Source organism: Sus scrofa, chromosome 15 (assembly GCF_000003025.6).
Source record: "Sus scrofa isolate TJ Tabasco breed Duroc chromosome 15, Sscrofa11.1, whole genome shotgun sequence".
NCBI lineage: Eukaryota > Metazoa > Chordata > Mammalia > Artiodactyla > Suidae > Sus > Sus scrofa.
Genome location: NC_010457.5, coordinates 16,869,361 through 16,893,148, shown reverse-complemented (window position 1 = coordinate 16,893,148; position 23,788 = coordinate 16,869,361). Strand labels below are relative to the sequence as shown.

The 23,788-nt window shown below is 35.1% G+C and overlaps 1 protein-coding gene across 1 annotated transcript in view; it reads left to right on the top strand.

The window, feature by feature from the left end:
• The window catches only part of RAB3GAP1 (RAB3 GTPase activating protein catalytic subunit 1), a 136,781-nt gene continuing 112,993 nt past the window's right edge, over positions 1–23,788 (top strand). The window contains 3 exon segments of the mRNA XM_013983945.2: positions 1–90; positions 192–247; positions 5,285–5,360. Coding sequence (XP_013839399.2) covers positions 73–90; positions 192–247; positions 5,285–5,360 — 150 coding nt within the window. The 5' untranslated portion in view covers positions 1–72.

Below are 23,788 nucleotides of genomic sequence, written 5' to 3'. Positions count from 1 at the left end.
CCTGTTCTCCCCACCCCCGTCCTCCAGCTCTTCTTCCCGGCATCCCTAGCGCCCGCCTTGGCGCTCCTCAAGATGGCGGCCGACAGTGAGGTGAGGTGTTTGTTTCATACCTATCCCTGTCTCTATTTAAGTTCGATTCTCCGCGTCAGCGCTCAGGCGCTCAATTCCTTTCTTTCTTCCCCTTCCCGCAGCCCGAGTCCGAGGTGTTTGAGATCACGGACTTCACCACTGCCTCAGAATGGGAAAGGTAAGGTCGTGTGTTTGGTTACCAACACTTTGGGCCCCGGCGTCTCCCCTGTCACTCCCCTAACAGAGCCCACTGGTGACGCCACTTATGCGGGAAAAGTAAAACCTTGGCTGCCCGCGTCTCCGCTTCCTCCCTTCTCGGGTCAGCCGCAGGCTTCTTCCGCATCTCCTGGCTGACAAGCCCCGGCCCGTCCCCCTTCAGCCAAACCCGGAGCCTCCGGCTCTCCGAAGTTTTGTTTTCTCTGCCCAAGGACCACTCTCCTTAGACCTTTGGTTTTCTAGTTGTTGTCCATCTGCAGAAACAGTTGTCGAGGCTATAACTTCCGTTTAACTCAAGTTCTAGTAAGCAATAAACTTCACAGCTGCCTTTTTTTTTTTTTTTTTTTTTTTTTTTTCCTTCCCGGGTACATCCTTTTCAGGAGGAGGCCTTTCTTCAGAGTCGTGGTGGGCTCTGCCACACACTCACCTTCTCCATCCTGTCTTTTAGAATAACTTTTTGAAATAGTCTGTGTCTGGTTTTGGAACGCTTTGATTCAGATTGTTCCATGTCATTGGGTGCTTTGCCCAGGCGTCCTGTGCCTTCAAACTCCAGTGAACAGCTGAGTCAAACTGTTGGCTCACTGAAATTAGTTGAAGGCCTAGTTTGTGGATGACTGATAGCTTAGATCAAGAGGTTAACAGTTTTGATGTCGCAGAGGTCCTTCAGGTTTTCTGGGTGATGAGGTTGCAACGTTTTATAATCCTAAAATCTTGCCGGTCGGGAGAAGTTTGTGGAATCCATGTCATCAAACGACATATGAAAATATAAAACATCTCTGCTGGGAAACTAGTTTGACCCGTGGTATCCCTCTTAAAAGACAGTAAGACATAACCACATTGGCAAGGCTTTATTGAGCAGGTATTGTGTGTTCAGAACTATACTAACAGAAAAGAACAAAAACAAAACGAAAGCCTTGATCCATGTGTTTTAAAAAAAACAAAACAGCAAATAGTTAAATTTTAAGCCAGCTAGTACTAACTATAAAAATAGTAGTTTAAGGATGATGTTGTTGTGGATTATAATTGTTGGAAGTATTTACATAAGAAAAGATAGGAAATGTGCTGGGCCCAGAAAATAGGAGTAGTTAAATATGAGAAGGGCCTAGTGTGAGTAGAGACAGGTGAAAACCTTTGGGATTTAATGAAACATCTTTACTGGAGTGAGGGCTATCTTTTGAAGGAAAGTAAACAAAATTATTAAGGAAGAAAGGACCCAGGTTATAGACAGCCTCCAAAGCTAAGTAAAGGAATCTAGGTTTGGTGCTTTAATACCAGTGATTCTCAAACTTTAATGTGCATCAGAATCACAGTTTATGGCTCTGTATGTCTAAGGTAATTTCAAAAATTTGCATTTCTAACAAGCTCCCAGGTGATGCTGATGCTGCTGGTCTGGAGACCACACTATACAACCATTAAGGAGCAATTGTGAGAGACCCTTGATTTTAGAGTGGTACAGTGACATGAGTTGTTTTAGGAGGTGAGGTAAAATTAAGGTCAGTGAGTTACTTTGATAAAGTAGGTGATTTGGAGACTGGAGAGGAAGGATAGAAGATTGTAAGACATTTTAAAGAAGTAGATAGTGCTTGATGAAATGTAAGAGTAGAAAAAAATCATAGATTGAAACTGCAGTTTCTTGCATGAAAGAATGAAGAAAGTGGCAAAGTAAGAAGAATAGTTTTAGACCTGTTGAATTTGAGATAATAGCTTAATGTCTTGAATGTAGTTAGAAAATTTAACTTGAATCTTGGAGGATGGGATGAGGAAACAGTATTTAGTTGAAAAATGATCACTTTCCTCTAGCTAAATACTTAAAATATTCTGAAGTAGAATATTAAATCCTATAGTTTCTTATTTGAAAGTATTTTTTTTAAACTTAAAAAAATTTAATATGCCTCAGTTTATCTTTTTTTTTAAACTGCATATAGTTGACTTACATGAAAGTAATTGTTAACACAGTTATAAAAACCACCACAAAGGAGTTCCCATGATGGCGCAGTGGAAACGAATCCAACTAGGAACAGTGAAGTTTTGGGGTTTGATCTCTGGCCTCTCTCCATGGGTTAAGGATCTGGAGTTGCCATGAGCTGTGGTGTAGGTTGCAGGCGTGGCTCAGATCTGGCATTGCTGTGGCTCTGGCATAGGCTGGCAGCTATAGCTTGGATTAGACGCCTAGCCTGGGAACCCTCCACATGCCCTGGGTGCAGCCCTAAAAAAAAAACCAAAAACACCAAAAAACCACCATAAAGTAGGAAATTTGGTTTTTGACTTTCATGCTCTCACGTCTAGAGTGAAACCAGTGTTTTACAGTTAGTAGGAAAATGTTAAGACTTTGGAGTCTTTTTTTTTTTTTTTTTTTTTTTTTTTTTTTTTTTTTTTTTTTTTTTTTTTTTTTTTTTTTTTTTTTTAATTCTTTGCCCCTCAGCATTTGGAGTTCCCCAGACCAGGAATCAGATCTGAGCCGCAGTTCCAACCTACATGCAGCTGAGGTAACCCCAGATCCTTTTTTTTTTTTGCTTTTTAGGACTGCACCTGCAGCATATGGAGGTTCCCAGGCTAGGGGTCGAATTGAAGCTACAGCTGCTGGCCTACTCCAGAACCATATGGCAACGCCGGATCCTTAACCTGCTGAGAGAGGTCAGGGATTGAACCTGCAACCTAGTTAGATTCGTTTCTGCTGTGCTACATCGGGCACTCCCCAGATCCTTTTAACCAACCTTGCTGGCTTGGGATCGAACCTGTGTCCTGGCACTGCAGAGACACCACTGATCCCGTTGTGGCACAGTGGGAACTCCAACTTTGGAGTCTCTTAAACCTTCAGTTTAAGGTTTGAATGAAAGTTCTTATCAGTGTGTTATGAACCATATAGACAGTTTATTGAGAGGACTAAATAGAAGCCCATAAGTCTTTTATCATTTGTTCATTGAAAAAATAGAGAGTGTCCACGTGTCAAGCACAATGTAGGGCATTTGGGATGTAGTGGTCAGTGTAAACAGATCATTCCTGCTCTTGTTGAACATACAGTCAAATGGAAGAGATAGACATGAATCTAGTAGTACAAATGATTCTATAATTACAGTTGAAATAAGAGCTAAGAAGGGAAAGAAACCTGGTCTTTTAAGAGCATGTAACAAAAGAATCTAATACAATGATGCTTCAGGTCAGATCTGGAGAGCTTTCAGGGATAGTTATTATATTTTTCTAGTTAAATATCAGTACTTGCAAGATAGAGTCTAATTTTTGTCTATTAGCTAGTACTAATAGAATTCACACAATATTTTTAAGATGTTCTTTTACTGTGAAAACTATATTTAAATCGTTTTTATAATAATAATACTACCTTATAAAATAAAAGAAAAATTGCCTGTAATCCTACCACCAGGGATAGCTAATTACTATATTAAGAAATTCCTTCTAATCTGTGTGTTAAAACTTTTGTATTAAACTATACTAACACTTACGTCTATAGCTTCCATTTTCTCATTTAACATATGGATATTTTCTTATTTCCTTAAATGGTTTTCCAAACACGATTTTTAATGGGTGCATATTATTCCATTGAATGGAAATACCATTAATTTACAGCTGTTTGCTGCAGTTGGACTTCAAGATAGTTTCCAGTTTTTTACCTTTATAAATGTGATGTACATTTCACATGCAAATTTAAATTTTGAGCAGGTATTGTCTGTTCAGAATTATACTAACAGCAAAGAACAAAAACAAAACCAAAGCCTTGATCCATATGCATACATTTAAATTTTTAATTTTTTTGTAAACATGTTAACTTATTTGAAGAGCACTCATTGTAAAAACTGATAATTGCTATTTGACTAAACCCCCTCCAATATTGTATTAATAGCTCTTAAAATTAATTAAAAGGCTCAGGTGAATCATAAAAACTCTGCCTTATCATTACTCTCATTATTACCTTTATAACAAGAATGTAAATAATGGCTTATAATGTCATTGAAGGGAAAAACCTATACTTTTGAGTATATTTTGACTAATATTAACTGTTACTCTAGCAATACTGTGTTGGTGTTTTAGGAGAGCAATGTTGCTGTTAGATTTCATCATACATATAGTATAAAAAGTCAGTTTCTTATAAGTCTTCTGAAAATGTCTTTTAATATGTATTTAGTACTACTACTGAGATTTGACAGTTTTCATTTGCTGATATTGAGCATGTTGCAAGTCATTCATTTCATTCCGTCGTCCAGTGTTACGATCCTAGATGATTCTTGTCTGTTGTAGTTTACATTTGTGCTTTGTAGTTAAGCTCGATTGTTGCTGTTTGGTATTGCAGTCATTCGATATGCTCATATGTCACAAAAAAAAAAAAAAAAAAAAAAAAAAAAAAAAAAAAAAAAAAAAAAAAAAAAAAAAAGAATTCATTCTCTTTAATAGGTCTACTTGATCATTAGATTTAAAGATCAGGTAATGAATAGTGTAAAAGCCTGTTGATTATTCCTTAAAGCTGACAAATATATTTTCAGTTTCTTGCCAACTGTCCCTTAAAACTTGTTTTATTTTAATGGGCAGAGCTCCCAAATGATGTTTTCTTTTAGGGGTGGGAGGCCAGAGGAAGCTAATCAGGGAATTTATAAATATCTTTAAAGGAAAAGTTAATTTAGTTATTTGGAGGGTAATGAAGAGATTATTAGTTTCATAATTATCTTTAATAGTATTTTAGTTTTTCAGTTTTTACTTCTGTCCTAAATTTATTACATTCAATATAGAGAAGTTATTCTTATTTTATATTTTATACAAGGCCAAACAGCTTTGTTGGTTAGGCAGTAGACAAAAAAATCAAAATCTAAGAATTCTTAGGATAAAGATGATTTCCATTTTTATTCCACATCTATAAGTTAGACTGACAATATTAAACTTCTTGAACTTTCTCTGATAAAAGTGATAAAATATGAAAATATCTTTTAAAGGAATTGTATAATCATAGGAAAAATGTGGTTACATATTTAGAAAGTTTTTCCCTCCTACCTAGGTTTATTTCCAAAGTTGAAGAAGTCTTGAACGACTGGAAACTGATTGGAAACTCTTTGGGAAAGCCACTTGAAAAGGTCAGATCTATTTGCTGCTGTCTCTAAATGAGTTTACTTTGAAATTTCTATTTTTAAGTCTTTTTGCTGCATTTGGTACATTTGAAGTAAATGTTTTTTAAAGTCATGTATAATCTGTGAACATAAAATGGCATCTGGAAGAACTTGTTTTTGAATCTCTGCAAACAATCTTTGTAAGATACTTGTGAACTGTTTTTTAAATAATAAAATTTTATATAATGTCATTCTTTGTGAGTGATTTTATTTGTTTCTCCTGATGTTTGCTGCTTGTTTCTTGCCTTCTCCCTTAGAATATTTCAAAATGGTTTTTCATATATATATATATATATATATATATATATTTTTTTTTTTTTTTTTTTTTTTTTGTCAGAGAAAAATTGTGACTACAAACTTCTTGGGTAGAGTATTTTGCTTAACTATAATGAGGAAAAATCTTGGTTTTTAAACAATTGACCTTCTGTCAGTAGTTGCTTTACTTAGTTTTTGTATTTTATGATACCCATTAATAATATTTGTCCCTCCCTTTAACTTTATGGATATTTTCAGGATATTTAAAAATTAAAAAATTATTGAAAATTGAGGTGGAACTAATCCTAATCTAAGATATTGATGATTTTGCTCATAAACGGTGTTCCAGATGTTTACTGAAGTATATACTCTGAGAAAAAAACCCTAGATTTTCTGTAGGTCACAGAAGGGAACTAACAATTTGATTTTAGGCTTATATGCTTCGTTTGTTAGCTGAATTCTTTTCCAGTAAAATTGATCATTGTTTTTGTTAAAAATCTGTTATTAACTGCAGTTTACCCTTCTACAAGGAACTGTACATTCTCAATGTTTGCCAGCATTTTTAGCTATATAGTGGTGTTAACAGAATCTGAGACTCTTACAGCATTACGATTTTCTTTATTCATATGAATAAGAGCAGAAAAATAAATACTATATATAGAAATGTCATTTAATACAGTGAATATATACGTTGATATACTATATTAAAGTATTTTATGATTACATTTTTGAATGAAGAGAAAATGCGACATTTCAAACAGACATTCTGTTCTACTTGAAACTTAACAATTGAGATGGATGCTAGTAAGATTAAGGCAAGACAAACTGGATATAACAGGGGTGGAAAATGACTTGTGCTATCAAAAAGAGCTAAACTGGATTATTTGTGAGCTCTGATAATATATTCCTTAGTTCTCTGAGTTACACACATTCACTGGGTATTCTGTGTGCCAAGTCCTGAAGAAATAATGAACAAGATCCATGTTTGCTATTGCACATGAATTCTCATATGAGAGAGAGAAAGTAATATGTAAACAAATAAGGTTAAAATTCTAGATGCTAAATTCAACTTTCAGATTTAAGTTGGATAGTGTTTTCAAAGTAGGGATCATACTGCTAGGTAGGTAATAGGGGTAAATGGAGAGTTACTTCTTTCCAACCCTTTTCTCACTACAGGTAGTAGTAAATAAATCAAATATGGAAAACATGAACAGATTTCAAAGTGAGCTCCAACTGTTAGGAATAAGATTAAAGAGAGTATAAAGGATGGGATTATTCAGCATAAACAAAATTTAGAGAATACCTTAGTAAGAGATTCTAATTTAGGTGAAGGATAGTGATTACCAGTTCTCTTCCTCCACTGAGAAAGAATGAAAAATTATTTTTTTAAATACCTGTAATTATGGAAAATTTCAATCACACATACATAAACAAAAATAGTATAGTGAACCCTCCTGTGCCTATCACCCAGCTTCAGTTGTTTCATTTCTTATGTCAATATTACTTCTTATCTACTCCCTACTCCCACTGGATTTTTTCAAAATAGTTTTTAAAATAAAATATACATAATGCTCAAGCTTAACTGCTTTTGATACATGCTTATATCATGTAAGACTCATTTTCACTCGATATTGGACATTTCTGTCACCTCGGAAATGTCCATAGTGAACATTTCCATTTGATCCCCTTGCTTCTCATTCATGCCTCTCCCACCTTCCCCACCTTGAAGGCATCTACTGTTCTTTTTCTCTTTTAAACCATGGATTACTTTTGCCTGCTCTACAGTTGCATATACATGGTATCATACAGTTCATACTCTTTGTGCCTGGCTTGTTTTACATAATATTTGAGATTATTCTAGGTTGTTGAATATATGAGTATTTTTATTGCTGAGTAATAGCCTGTTACATGAATATACCACAGTGTTATTTGTGACAGATGTAATCACTGTTATGAATAAAGCAAGAGTGTTCTTACATGAGGCCTTTAGTAGAATATGTTCTTATTTCTTAGTTAAATACCTGGGGGTAGATTTACTGGCTCATAGGCTAAATGTATGCTTAGCTCTATGATAAACTGCTAAAGCTGTTGTAGTATTACCTACCAGTAATAGGTGAGTTCGGGTAGTACTCTCACCAACAATTGTTTGTTTTCAATTTTGTAAATTTTATTTATTTATTTAAATCTTTTTAGGGCTGTACCATTGCATAAGGAGGTTCCTAGACTAGGGGTTGAATTGGAGCTGTAGCCACCGGCCTCCAGCACGGCCACAGCTATGCAGGATCTGAGCAACGTCTGTGACGTACACCACAGCTCACGGTAGTGTCAGATCCTTAAGCCACTGAGTGAGGCCAGAGGTCAAACCTGCATCCTCATGGATGCTAGTCAGATTAATTTCCACTGACCCACGACAGGAACTCCCAATCTTGTAAATTTTAATCCTTCTAATAGGTATGTAGTTTGTGGAATTAATATGTATTTCTCTTTCTGTGTTAATTTATATTTCTGTGACAAATACTGGTCATAACCACTTTTTTTCATGTACTTATTAGCCATTTGTGTACCTTTTGTGAAATATCTCTTTAAGTTTTTTTTTTTTTTTTTTTTTAATGAGAGTTGCAACGTTTATTTCAGGTTCTCTCTTGTTTTTTTTTTGTATTTTTTTTTTTTTTTTTTTTCTTTTTTGCCACACAGGCAGTATGTGGGAATTCCTGGGCCAGGGATTGAACCTACGCCGCACAGCAGCAACCAGAGCCACAGCGGTGAGAATGCAGGAGCCTCAACCCGCTAGGCCATCAGAGAACTCCCTCTTTAAGTTTTTGTCCATGTTTTAATTGGGTTGAGTTTTTATTGAGTTGTAAGAGTCTTTTAGTTCCTCAATTGTTTTGTCTCTTCTAGGCCTTTATGTTTCCATTATGAATTTTAGAATAAGTTTATCAATTTATATAAAAAAGATTATGATTGTGCTGGGACTAGAATTGGGGTTGTGTTAATTTATACATGACCTTGAAGAAAAGAAACTTTTTCTTTGGCAATATTGAAACTTCAAATCATGAACATGGTGTATCTCCCCACTTAGTAAATCTTTATCTCAGCAGTATTTTGCAGTTTTTGGTGAGGTCTTGCATCTTTTGTTAAATTTATTACTAAGTATTTTATGCTGTATGATGAAGTTGTAAATGGAATTTTTGAATATATTAGATAAAAGTTATTTTGTTTTTAATTTTTAAAAAAATTTTTAATTTTCTGTCCTTTTTTTTTTTGCCTTTTCTAGGGCTGCTCCTGCAGCATAGGGAGGTTCCCAGGCTAGGGGTCTAATCAGAGCTGTAGCCGCCAGCCTACACCACAGCCACAGCAATGCCAGATCTGAGCCATGTCTGTGACCTACACCATAGCTCACGGCAAAGCCGGATCCTTCAACCCACTGAGCAAGGCTAGGGATCGAACCCTCAACCTCATGGTTCCTAGTTGGTTCATTAACCGCTGAGCCACGATGGGAACAACTCCTTTTGTTTTTCAATTGTGGTAAAATACACCAATGTAAAACTTACATTATAACTTTTTTAAGTGTACGGTACAATAATATATATTTCACGTTGTTGTATAACCAATCTCCAGGACTTTATCTTGTAAATCTCTAAACAAGTTTATCTTGAAACTCTAAACCCATTAAGCTGTAATTTCCTATTTGTCCTTACCCCAGTCTTTGGCAGCCCCTGTTCTACTTTGTGTTTCTCTGAATTGACTACTCTAGAAACCTCATATGAAGGGAGCAATACAGTATTTGTCTTTTGGGGAAGGGTTTATTTCACTTAGCATAATGTCTTCAATATTGGAACATGTCAAAATATTTTTCCTTTTTAAGGCTTATATTACCATTGTATGTATATACCATATTTTGTTCACCTGTTCATCAGTTGGTGAACATTTGGTTGCTTTCATCTTTTTGCTGCTTCCAGTAATGCTGTTATAAACTTGTGTACAAATACCTTGCCAAGACTTTGCTTTTTTAAAAAGAATTAATTTTATTGAAATATAGCTGATTTACGTTTTGATTTCTGCTGTATAACAAAGTGAATTAGCTATACATATATCCATTTCCATATAGAGTATCATAGAAAATTGAGTAGCTTTCTCTGTGGTATACAACAGGTCCCCAATGATCATCCATTACATATACAAAAGTATGCACTTGCCATTCCCAAACCCCTAGTGCATCCCTCCTACTCCCACTTTTCTTCCCCTTTGGTAACCATATGTTTGTTTTCAAAGTCTGTGAGTCTGTTTCTATTTTGTAAATAAGTTCATTTGTATCATTTAAAAAAATTCCAAATATAAATGATATTATGTGATGCCTGTCTTTCTCTGTCTGACTTATTTCACTCAGTATGAAAATCTCTAGGTCCATCCATGTTTCTGCAAATGGCATCATTTCATTCTTTTTTATGGCTGATATATATATATATATATCTATATATATATATATAATCACATCTTCTTTATCCATTCCTCTGTCAGTGGGCATTTAGGTTGCTTCCATGTTTGGCTATTATAAATATTTGCAGTGAACATTGGGGTGCATGTATATTTTTGAATTATGGTTTTCTCTGGATAGATGCCCAGGAGTGAGATTGCTGGATCATATGGTAGTTCTATTTTTAGCAGGTTTTTTTGTCCTCTTTTTTTTTTTTTTTTGGGCTGCTCCTGTGACATGCAAAATTTCCTGGGCCAGGGATCGAACCCATGCCACAGCTGTAACCAGAGTCACAGCGGTGTCAGTGCAAGATCCTTAACCCACTAAGCCATGAGGGAACTTCTATTTTTGTTTTTTTGACAAACCTCTGTACTGTTTTCCATTTTATATACTGTTGTACCAATTTACCTTCCCATTAGCAGTGGGGGGGGTCCCTTTTCTCCAGCACCTTCTCCAGCATTTATTGATTGTAGACTTTTTGATGATGGCCATTATGACTGGTGTGAGATGATACCTCATTATAGTTTTGGTTTGTATTTTTCTAATAATTTGCAATGTTGAGTCTTTTTTCATGTGCTTTTGGCCATGTGTATGTTTTCTTTGGAAAATTGTCTCTTTAGATCTTCTGCCCATTTTTTGATTGGGTTGCTTGTTTTTCCTTTTTTTCTTTTTTGACATTAAGCTGAGTGGTTTGTGTATTTTGAATATTAATCCCTTGTCAGTTGCTTTGTATGCACCTATTTTCTCCCATTCTGTTGGTTGCCTTTTTTGTTTTATTTATGATTTCCTTTTCTGTGCAAAAGCTTTTAAGCTTGATTAGTGCTTGTTTTTTTTATTTTTTTATTTTCATTATTCTCAGAGGTGGATCCAAAAAGATATGGCTGTGATTTATGTCAAAAAGTGTTCTGCCAAATGTTTTCCTCTAAGAGTCTTATAGTGTCCACTCTTAACATTTAGTTCTTTTATCAATTATGAGTTTATTTTTGTGTCTGGTATTAGAGAGTGTTTTAATTTTATTCTTTGATATGTAGCTGTTTAGTTTTCCCTGCACCACTTATTGAAGAGACTCTCTTCTCTTCATGGTATATTCTTGCCTCTTTGTCAAAGATGAATTGACCATAGGTGTGTGGATTTATTTCTGGGCTTTCTATCTTATTTCATTGGTCTATATTTCTGTTTTTGCACCAGTACCATACTGTTTTGATAACTGTAGCTTTATAGTATAGCCTGAAGTCAGGGACCATGATTCTTCTAGCTTTGTTCTTATTTTTCAAGATTGTTTTCTATTTGGGGCCTTTGTGTTTCCATACAAATTTTAAAATTATTTGTTCTAGTTCTGTGAAAAATGCCCTTGGTATTTTGAAAAGGATCACTTTGAATTTGTAGATTGCCTTGGGAAGTATGGTCTTTTAACAATATTAATTCTTCTAATTTCATGAACACAGTATATGGTCATTTTTATGTTAATTCTTCTAATTCATGAACACGGTATATCATGTTTGTGTCATCTTTAATTTCTTTTATCAGTGTCCAATAGTATTCTGAGTACATGTCTTTTACCTTGAACCTTAGGTAGGTTTATTTTTAAGTATTTAATTTTTTATGATGCGGTGATACATGGGATTGTTTCCTTAATTTCCAATACCGACAGCTCATTGTTAGTGTGTAGAAATGCAAGAGGTTTCTGTGTATTAATTTTGTATCTTGTAACTTTTCTGAATTAATTGATGAGCTCTAGTAGTTTTCTGGTGGTAGAATTCTAGTTTTATTGTTGACTACCTTTGTTGCATTGGGCTCTCTCAGTTTTAGCTGCTAGTGGTATTGCCTCTCTCTTTCTCTCTTTCTCAAAAGTACTCACAAGAAGCTTTAAAAATGATGTTTTTTTTAAGTAGAGTAAAATATAAACTGATAGAAGTTTTTAACTTTTTTTGCTATAAAAAGTATTGTTTTCTTAGAGCTCCTAGAATTGAAAACCTTAGCATCTCTCTAGGAAAAAAATAACATTTTATATAATGTATTCGGGCTGAAAAAGTTCAGCTGTCATCAGCTAGATGAGGGCTCTCTTCAGACCTTTTAGTTCTAGTTTTTCTAGTTCTTATTTTCTTTTGTATATTTTAAAAGATTTTTGCTTGTTATTTAATTTTAGCACAGCATTCTTTAGTGTGAGAAGTCAGATTTTCAATATACATCATGAATTTCACTTTAATTTGGTATAGGACATATGCCCTTAAAACAGCTACACAAAAATCGTTCTAAACCAAAAGCACCTAGCACAAACCATTACTCACTTAATTTAGACATTATTTATTGTAATAAAATCTCTCCACAACATAATTCTAAAAAACAAACATAAGTCTGCTATATGAGGTTTCATAAATTAATACTCAGTTTTATTAAATAATTCCCTAACTTAATATTTTAATTACTTGGCTTGTTATATACAAATATGACAGTTTTTTTTTTTTTAGCAAAACATCTATTATCAAAGCCATAATCATTTATAGAATATTTGGCAGTTAACATCTCTATTGCTGTGGCCCTTTTTTGTTTTTATGGCTGCACCTGCAGCATATGAAAGTTCCCAGGCTAGGGGTTGAATTGGAGCTGCAGCCACAGCCACAGCAACACTGGATCTGAGCTGCATCTGTGACCTATGCTGTACCTTGCAGCAATGCCGGATCCTTAACCCACTGAGGGAGGCCAGGGATTGAGCCTGAAAACTCACAGACCTCTGTCAGGTTTTTAACCCACTGAGCCACAGGAGAACCTCCCCCCATTGGTATGACTCTTAATCTTTCTTTTTCTGAGGAGTACAGGCAGAGGGTATGACCCAGTGCCATTAGTAATAATAGTTTGCTAATTCATTTATTACATATACTTACCATGTTGCCTGGTTTGCACTTAGTAAATACTATTTAATTTATTCAGAATACTTGATTAACCCGTTGAGTTTGTGCTCTCTTTGCACAAGATATGGTGTATATAGATCACATTTAGTTACTCCGGGTTTTGTTGAAATACGATGATGGTGGCATTTAAAAAACTATTTTACTAAAGGTATCATATCTTTTTTCTGGGTGATCTGGTGCATTTTAAAATGAGTAACTAGATTAATTTCTCTGCATTTAGTTTAATAACTAGCCCTTTTCTTTATATTTTGATTTTTTTTGTTTTTTTGTTTTTGTTGTTGTTGGACCTAGTAATTTTTCTCTTTTTTCCCTTGGATTTTGGTTTAGTAATTTGGTTTATTTACTCCTAAAGAATTTTGTATATACTGCAATTGACAGGTCTAATGATGAGTCATTTTCTAAAAATGATTGTAAAAATGGCTGATGAGAATTTTGATTGCATTTTTCTGTAGAGGCAAGGAAATATTTAAATTATGTTTTAGGGTAGTGTCCAAAAATATGAAAATTCTCTATTATCAGAGCCATGTAATAAGTCTTTCAACTCCTTTCATTTTATTAATTTTTCAGTCATTCATTTATATAGAGTTGCTACTGTGGATCAGTTGTTATCCTGCTTCCTATTTATCAAAACAACTTCTCTGCCCTCCTTCAGCCTCAGATTGTTAAATACTTTACCACTTTACTCCCTAGTCATTTTATTCATTCCTCGGCTATCAGTATAGTCAGACCTCCATATCTCTGGATTCCACACCTGCAGATTCAGCTAAGGATCAAAAGTATTGGGGAAAAAATATTCCAGAAAGTTCCAAAAAACAAAACTTGAATTTGTGGCACTGGCAACTATTTACATAATATTTACATTGTATTTCCTACTATTTATATAGCATCTACATTGCATTAGGCATTCTAAATAATATAGAAATGATTTAAAGTATACTAGAGGATGTGCATAGGTTATATGCAGATATTGTACTATTTTATGTATGACACTTGGATATCTGAGGATTTTGGTATCTGAGGGTGCTGTGGGAGAGATGTGCTTGAACCAATTACCCCCAAGCACCAAGAGAGGACTGCATTCTTTCTGTGCCTCCCTCCATGAAGTGTACAATTAATGACTTGGAGCTGTTCAAGCAGTTAAACTCAGATTAGCTCTCTGAACTTGGTTGTTTAAGAAAATTATAATAGAAGTTCCTTTGTGGTGCAACAGGTTAAGGATCCAGTGTTTTTCCTGCAGTAGCTCAGATTGATGCTGTGGTGTGTGTTTGATCCCAGAACTGCCACATACCACAAGTGTGACCAAAAAAAAAAAAAGGAGAGAAAGAAAATTATATGAAAGTTAGGTTTTATCATGTTACTGGAATTACAGTTAAGCCAATTTAAAGAATTAAGCTCTTTGTGGACAGAGAAACTTCATCACCATATTTAATGGGAGTTCTTAGCTCAGAGTCTTGGGTCTCTTTAAATTGTGCACATGCTTAATTTTTAAAATACATGCTTAATTATTAATGTGAATATGCCTGATTTTTTTTTTTTTTTGTCTTTTTGCCTTTTTCTAGGGCCACTCCCATGGCATATGGAGGTTCCCAGACTAGGGGTCGAATCGGAGCTGTAGCCACAGCGACTCTGTATCCGAGCCACGTCTCCAACCTACACCACAGCTCATGGCAATGCCGGATCCGAACCCACTGAGCAAGGCCAGGGATCAAACCCGCAACCTCATGGTTCTTAGTTGGATTCGTTAACCACTGAGCCATGATGGGAACTCCTGAATATGCCTGATTTAACGGATGGTTCAGAGCTTTCATCAGATACTTAAAAAGAACCTGTGACTCAAAAAAGATGAAATAATAGCTAGTGTTTAAAGTTTCATTTTGTGTTCATTTATTATTTTAAAAAATTAATGTCTTTTGTTTTGGTGGCATTTGTATCCAAAGGCTTACCTGACCATGAACTTTTTTACCCTCACATACAACTAATAATTTTTTTAAGTCATGAAATTTTTTTTTAATATATCTCTTTCCTCCTTAGCCCTTTACTAATTCCTGGTATCATGGCTTCAAGTTTTGCCAGCCACCTTACCCTTAAATGTTGATTCCTCCAAAATTAACCTACTTCTTTACTTACTTTCTTTTTTCTATTCCCTTCTCCAAAATATAATGCTAATCTCACTTGGGTAAATAGAGAACAGTTTTTATTAACTTATTTAAAAAGGTTTGAAGGGATGATAATCACCTGACCTTATAAAAAGCGTTTTGGTTTCATATTTTACTAAAATGCTGAAGGAAAAATAAAAATGAAATTGAAATTGTTAACTTTTCCAAGCAGAGTTCCTTATCTAACCAATGGCTGAAGTAATTCATAGGAACTGCTTTTGGGCTCCTAGCCTGAATTTCTTTCCACCATTTAACCTTCAAGATTTTAATGCTTTTGAAAGAATGCTTGTGGAATTTCAGGAAGATGTAAGAAATATAAGTAAACAACTTTAGATTGTAGGGAGAAATATTTTGGGGCAAGATATGTGTCATATGATTTAGAAGGTTGTCTTAAGTCAGTTTTCTGAAATTGTCTTTCCTATCCTTTCAATTTTCTGCTTTTGAGTTCAGAACAGTTTTATTAAAAATTTAAAAACCTTTTTATTTACAAAAATAATATAACCAAATCAAATGATGTTTGTGTTTCAAAAGTGAATTTCCTCCTCATCACTTCCCTTCTACCCATCTACTTTCCAGAGCTAACAATGTTTATTTGATATTCTATTCCATGTGTGCACATTGAAAAAGGTGTTCTGTCTTGTAGTACAACTGCCTTTTTAAAAAACTTTATATTTTGTGAGTTTTTTTCCCAAAATAGGTCATAGACATTTATCTCATTATTTTAATGCTTGCATTGTAGTCTTTTGTATGACTGTACCATAATGTGTTTATTTATATTCTTATTGAAAGGATGTTTAGTTTAGCATTTTTGTAGTAGTGGGGTAGAAAGCATTATTGTACATACTTTTGTAAACTTGTGTGAATGTTCTGTAACTGTTTTCTAAAAGTAGACTTGCTAGGACAAAGGGAATGTGTTTTTTCTTTTTTTTTAATGTAATGATTTTTATTTTTTCCATTATAGCTGATTTTCAGTGTTCTGTCAGTTTTCTACTGTACAACAAGGTGACCCAGTCACCCATACATTCTTTATTCTCACATTATCATGCTCCATCATAAGTGACTAGATAATAGTTTCCAATGCTATACAGCAGGATCCCATTGCTTATCCATTCTAAAGGCAATAGTTTGCATCTATTAAACCCAAATTCCCAGTCCTTCCCAGTCCCTCCTCCTCCCTCTTGGCAACCACAAGTCTGTTCTCCATGCCCATGATTTTCTTTTCTGTGGAAAGGTTCATTTGTGCCATATATTAGATTCCAGATATGAGTGAAATCATATGGCATTTGTCTTTCTCTTTCTGACTTCACTTAGTATGAGAGTCTCTAGTTCCATGTTGCTGCAAATGGCATTATTTTGTTCTTTTTCATAGCTAAGTAGTATTCCATTGTGTGTATATACCACATCTTCTTAATCGAGTCATCTGTCGATGGACACTTAGGTTGTCTTTCATGTCTTGGCTATTGTGAATAGTGCTGCAGTGAACATGCGGGTGTATGGGTCTTTTCCAAGGAAAGTTTTGTCCGGAATATACCCAAGAGTGGGATTGCTGGGTCATACGGTAGTTCTATGTATAGTTTTCTGAGGTACCTCCATACTGTTTTCCATAGTGGTTGTACCAATTTACATGCCCAGCAACAGTGCAGGAGGGTTCCCTCTTCTCCACACCCTCTCCAGCATTTGTTATTTGTGGACTTATTAACAATGGCCATTCTGACTGGTGTGAGGTGGTACTTCATAGTAGTTTTGATTTGCGTTTCTCTAATAATCAGTGATGTTGAGCATTTTTTCATGTGCTTGTTGGCCATCTGTCTATCTCCTTTGGAGAAATGTCTATTCAGGTCTTTTGCCCATTTTTCCATTGGGTTGTTGGGTTTTTTGCTGTTGAGTTGTAGAAGTTGTTTGTATATTTTAGAGATTAAGTGCTTGCCAGTTGCATCATTTGAAACTATTTTCTCCCATTCTGTAAGTTGTCTTTTTCGTTTTTTTTTAATGGTTTCCTTTGCTGTGCAAAAGCTTGTCAGTTTGATTAGGTCCCACTGGTTTATTTTTGCTTTTATTTCTGTTGCCTTGGGAGTTTTTTATTTTTTAAATAGAGCCTTGTTTTACACCATGTTGATTGAATGTACTTAGTATATTCCCATGCATGGTTTATGAAAGCATCCGTTCCCTCAGTCCTCCAATACTGTTTTCATTATATTTTTATGTGTGTGTGTGTATATATATGTATTTAGTTCCATTATGTGGAAGTTGCTGGGATAGGGATTGAACCAGCAGTGACAATGCTGAATCCTTAACTGTTGGGCTACCAGAGAACGCCTTGTTTTTGTAAATATAAAACTGTCTAATTTTTATTTGTATTTTCCTGAGTCCTGATGAGATTGAGTGTTCCTTCATTTTATTAAACATTAGGATTTCCCTTTTGATTGCTTGTTATATATATTTTGGCCAATTTTCTGCTATCTTAACTGAATTATGAAGGGCTATGTTTAATAATTCTCTGTGTTGCAAATCTTTTGCCCAGTCTACCATTTTAATTTGAATGTCTTTTGACTTAGAAAAAGTTGTAAGTTTTTCCTTTGAGTTAAGAACATGAGAAAACTTGTAAATAAAAATTACCAATTTTGGAGTTCCCACTGTGGTGCAGTGGGATTGGCAGTGTCTCTGGAGCGCTGGGACATAGGTTCACTGCCTGGCCCAGAACAGTGGGTCAAGGATCTGGTGTTGCCAGAACTGCAGTGTAGGTCATAACTGCAGCAGATCTAATCCCTAGCCTATAAACTCCATATACCTCAGAGTGGACAAAAAGGAAAAAAAAAAAAACAAACAAACAATTTTGGGAGTTTCTTTGTGGCTCGGTGGAATAAGGATCTCATGTTGTCACTGCTGTGATTTGGGTTACTGCTGTGGCTCAGGTTTGATTGCTGGTCCCACATCTGCATGCTGCTGATGCGGCCAAAAAAAAAAAAAGAATAGAAAAAAATCTTACCAATTTAACCATGGTTAAATGTGTGTGGTTCAGTGGCATTAAGTGTATTTACATTGTTGTGCAGTGGTTACCACCATCAATATTCAGAACTTTTTCATCATCCCAAACTGAAACTTTGTACTCATTACAGAGTTTTATATCTGGTTTGTTTCTCTCAGCGTAATGTTTTCAAGGTTCTCTAATAGTGTAGTGTGTGTCAGAATTTCATTCCTTTCTAAGGCTGAAATAAAATTTCATTGTATGTATATACTGCACTTTGTTAATCCATTCATTCATAGAAGCAACTTGGGTTGTTTCTACCTTTAGCTATTATAAATAACACTGCTATGAATATGGGTGTACAAGTACCTGTTTGAGTCCCTGCTTTTAATTCTGTTGGGTATATACTCACAAGTAGCTGGATCATGTGGTAATTCTATTAACTTTTTGAAGAACCACCTAATTTCCACAGCAGCTGTACCATTTTATGTTTCCACAGTCACTGCACAAGGGTTCTAGTTTCTCCCCATCCCCACCAACACTTGTTTTCTATTCTTTTCTTTTTTTTTTTCGTCTTTTCTAGCACCGAACCCAAGGCATGTGGAGGTTCCCAGGCTAGGGGTCGAATTTGAGCTGTAATATTCCATTGTATATGCATACCACATTTTCTTTATCCACTCATTCATCAATGGACATTTGTTTCTTTATCTTGGCTATTGTAAATAATGCTGCAGTGAACATGGGGATGCATATATCTTCTCTTGTTATTTTAATTTTCTTTGGATAAATACCCAGATTTGGAATTGCTGAATCGTATGGTATTTCTCTTTTTTAATATTTTGAGATACCTCCATACTGTTTTTCATACTGGCTACACCAGTTTATGTTCCCACCAACAGTGCACAGAGCTCCCTATTCTTCACACCCTCAACCATCACTTGATATTTCTTTTCTTTTTGATGATAGCCATTCTTAGAGCTGTGAGGTGATACCTCATTGTTATTTTGATTTGCATTTCCCTGATGATTAGTGGCGTTGAGCATCTTTCACTGTGCCTATTGGTCATCTGTATGTCTTCTTTGGAAAAATGTCCTTTCAGATCTTTTCCCATTTTTAAAATCAGATTGTTGGGGTTTTTTGCTATTGAGTTGTAGAAGTTTTTTTTTAATATGTTTTGAATATTAACCTTATCAAGGTATATGATTTACATATATTTTCTCTCATTCATTAAAATAATTTTGTTGATTTTCTTTGCTGTACAGAAGCTTTTATATATATTCCCGCTTATTTTTGCTTTTGAAGTCAGATTAAAAAAAATCATTGTCAAGATGGATATGGAGCTTACTACATATGTTTTCTAGGAGTTTTATGGTTTCAGGTCTTATATTCAAGTCTTCAGTCCCTTTTTGTTTAATTTTTGAATGGTTTATGGTGGGGTCCAATATCATTCTTTGGCCTGAAAACTTTTGTCTGGTTTTCTTAGCATCATTTTTTTGAGCAACTTCCCTTTCCTCATTTCTTATTTATGGCTCCTTTGTCGTAAATTAATTGACTATACATGCATGGGTATATTTCTGGGCTCTATTCTGTTCTGTCTGGTTTATGCCCAAACCACTGTTTTGATTGCTATAGCTTTGTAGTATAGTTTGAAACCAGGGAGTGTGATTCCTCCAGCTCCATTCTTTTTTCTCAAGAATGTTATTGCTGAAAATTGAAACCAGGACCTAGTATCCTCTTTTCTTTATATTTGTGGTCATGTTTATTAGATCCCTAGCATTCTTATCCATGACACAGTTAATTAGGCACAGAAAGCACTGAGTATCACCTTGGATGACTTTAGGTGTCTTAGATTCTAAGTATTTGTCGAAGGGGATGGCTTCTGTTGTAATTTAAAACTTCGTACTTCACTTGTGAATTTTTGATATTATCATAATAGGTAACATTTGTTGAGTGCTGACCATGTGCTAGGCAATTTTTAAGCAGTTTATACATATCATCTCATTTAATCCTCAAATCCAATTCCAGGAGATAGATACTATTTTATTACCCCCATTTTATAGATAAAAATTTAGGCACTGAGGGAAAAGTAACTTGCCCAATTTTATTTAGCTAGTAGATAATAGAGCTATTCTGTGAATCCAAGAGATCTGCCTTAAGATACAGCCTTCCCAGTATAATCACTGGTCTATATTACTTCTGATTGCCCTTCTTTGCTCTTCTCCTTTCATCTTCCCCTATCTTAGCTCTTTCCCATTTTGTCTTTCCATGCAGGGTGTTCAGAGAAATTCTTCCAAAGTAATATTGTTATCATGTTACAAGCTTACATGGAAGCCTTCAAAGGGTCTTCACTACCTACAGGGTAAAGTCAAAACTTAGGGCTAATATTTGTAGACATCATTGTCAAGTCTATCTCTACCTTTGTTTTCCTTCTATTCTCTTTAGGAAACTTCAGCTGAATTGGGACTATTTGTTCCGTAAATTTGACATCCAGTTTCCTGCCCCAAACCATTATCTGTTCATTAGCAGTCTTACCTTATCTAAAGGCTAACTGGGATCCAGTTTTCTGAATAAATACATTTCTGACTCATCTGGCATTTATCCAACCATCTCCTTAAATTCTGACCCATATGTTGTTCTCCTTGTTTATTTTGTTCACATATGTAGTATTGAATTTATGTATGTACTTGTGTGTGTTTTTATCTCTCTGCCTTAGCTTCTAGTGGAAAGAACCAGCCTGTGGTAGATCCAATTCCAGCTTTACCACTTAGTGGTATGGTAACCTTGGACAGGTTTTTAAATCTCTAAACCTTTTCTCATTTATAAAATGGGGTTGAAACTTACTTGACAATGTTAGGTTTTATGTATGTGTATACACAAACATACATAAACACACATAATTACATATGAATTATTTGACTTAGTAACCACTCAGTGGGTGTTAGTTTCTATGCCGAAGGGCAAGGAAGCAGTCTGTATAGTTTTCTTATACTTGTTAAAAATGTTTGTAATGAACTTCAGGCTTTTGGATTAACTAATCCAGTTGGATTAATTAAAATTCCTGGTGTATATACATAAGTGTGGTGCATATATAAACAAATAAGATGGTCATCTATAAAAATGAGGAAGGTCAGATCAAGAGATAAAACACTTGGGGCTTAAATTGGAAGCCAGGTTGACTTAGTAAGGAGTATAAATCCTGGCTGCTGAGGTAGGCCCAAGCTTCTGTTAGAGCTGAGTGTCCGAGTAGTGCTAATGAGTACTCGTTGCTTTTAAAGATGACTTATTTGTGTCAACCATTGTATCTTGTTCCTATTTTAAACTGCTTGGCTTGTTCTTTTCCTTGAGGATTAGCCTATCATTTTTTTTAATGATTATTTTTTCCATTCAGTTGGTTTACAGTGTTCTGTCACCTACTATACAACAAAGTGACCCAGTCACACATACATAGACTCTTTTTCTCACATTATCCTCCTTCATGATCCAATATAACTGACTAGATATAGTTCCCTGTGCTATACAGCAGGATTTCATTGCTTATCCACTCCAAATGCAAAAGTTTGCATCTATAAATCCCAGACTCCCAGTCCCTCTCACTCCCTCCTCTGCCCCTATAGCCTATCATTTTTGGTACAGTCCACTAGTTGTTTGCTATGTCCCTTCATTCCAGGATCTCTTACTGTTAAAGTCTTAGATAGTAGAATGTTCTCCGGATGAATTGTGGTTCTTCATTGATTTGAGAGGGGATAATTTCAAATTGCCCTTTTGCTTTCAAGTTCCCCTGGTTAGGGTGTTTTTATAACTCTTTGAAATGAAAGTTACATGGAGAAGAGTGTCTGGATTTAAGCCTTAATAGCATTCCCTTCTACTTTTGTGCTTTTTGTGTTTGGGTTTTCATTTCTCTTGAGGTATTTTCTAATTTCTTCTTTGATTTCTTCATTGACCCATTGTTTTTTTTTTTTTTTTTTTTTTCTTTTAATACCGTGTTCAGTCTCCTCATGTTTGTGGGATTTTTGTTTATTTTATTTTACCATTTTCCTTCCTGTAATTGATTTCTAGTTTTATACTGCTGTAGTTGGAAAAAATACTTTTTATAATTACTATCCTCTTAAATTTGTTTAGACTTGTTTTGTGGCCTAGTATGTGACCTATCCTGAAGAACATTCCATGTGCTCTTGAAAAGAATGTTTATTGTGCTGTTTTTGGATGGAATGTTCAATAAATCTGTATTAAGTCCAACTGGTCTAACATGTCCTTTAAGACTACTGTTTCCTTATTGATTTTCTTTCTGGATCATCTGTCCATTGATGTAAGTGGGGTGTTAAACTCCTCTATTAGTATTGTGTTAAAGTCAGCTGTGTCTGGTATGAGTTTTGTCTCCCACCCTTGTTGTCATTTCCATTTGCATGAAATGTCTTCTTGCATCTCCTAACCTTCAGTATGTGTGTTTTAGCTTTGAAGTGAGTTACTTGTAATTAGGATTTAGGTAGGTCTTGCAGTGGTTTTTGTCCTATCAGCCACCCTGTGTCCTTTGATTGGAATATTTAGTCCACTGGCACTTAAAGTGATTGTTGGTAAGTATGTACTTACTGCCATTTTGTTACTGGTTTTCTGGTTGTTTTTGTAGTTCTCCATTATTTTCTTTTTTTGGTTTTCCCCTTATGATCTGATTATTTTTTTTTCTTTAGTGGAATTACTTTGGTTCTTTTCTCTCCATTTATATCTATGTAACTATTACAGGTTTTTGATTTGCAGTTACCAGGTGGTTCATATACCTATAACTATACCACTTTTTTTTGTTTTGTTCTGTAAGGGCTGCACCTGCTGCATATGGAAGTTTCCAGGCTAGGGGTCGAATCAGAGCTACAGCTGCTGGCCTACGCTATAGCCACAGCAACACCAGATCAAGCCACATTGGCAGTCTACACAGCAGCTCATGACTGTGCCAGCTCCTTAACCCACTGAGCAAGGCCAGGGATCCAATGCATGTCTTCACGGATACTAGTCAGGTTTATTAGCACTGCACCACCACAGGAATTCTTGAACCTACTTGTTTTAAACTAAGTCATTTAAGTTTAAACTCATCTTAAAGGATATACTTTTTTGTATTCTTCTCCCCTATGTTGTGTGTTTTTGATATTAAATTTTACATCTTCATGTTTATCCCTTAACTTATAATTGTAGTATTAAAAAAAAACTCAATACATTTTACTACATTTATAGTTGTACAATGATCATCACAACCTAGTATTGTAGTATTTCCATCCCAAACCCCTGGCCCACCCCCTTCAACCCCCAACCCGTCTCCTTTGGAACACATAAGTTTTTCAAAATTTGTGAGTCAGTATCTGTTCTGCAAAGAAGTTCATTTTATCCATTTTTTAGATTCCATGTATAAGTGATAGCACATGACCTTAGTGTTTCACTGTTGACTAACTTCACTTAGTATGATAATTTCTAGGTCTGTTCATGTGGCTGCAAATGCCATTTTTCTTTCCTTTTTATGGCTAGGTAATATTCCATTGTGTATATGTACCACATTTTCTTTATCCACTCCTCTGTCAGTGGACATTTAGGTAGCTTCCATGTCTTGGCTATTGTATATAGTGCTTTAATGAAGATTGACATACATGTATCTT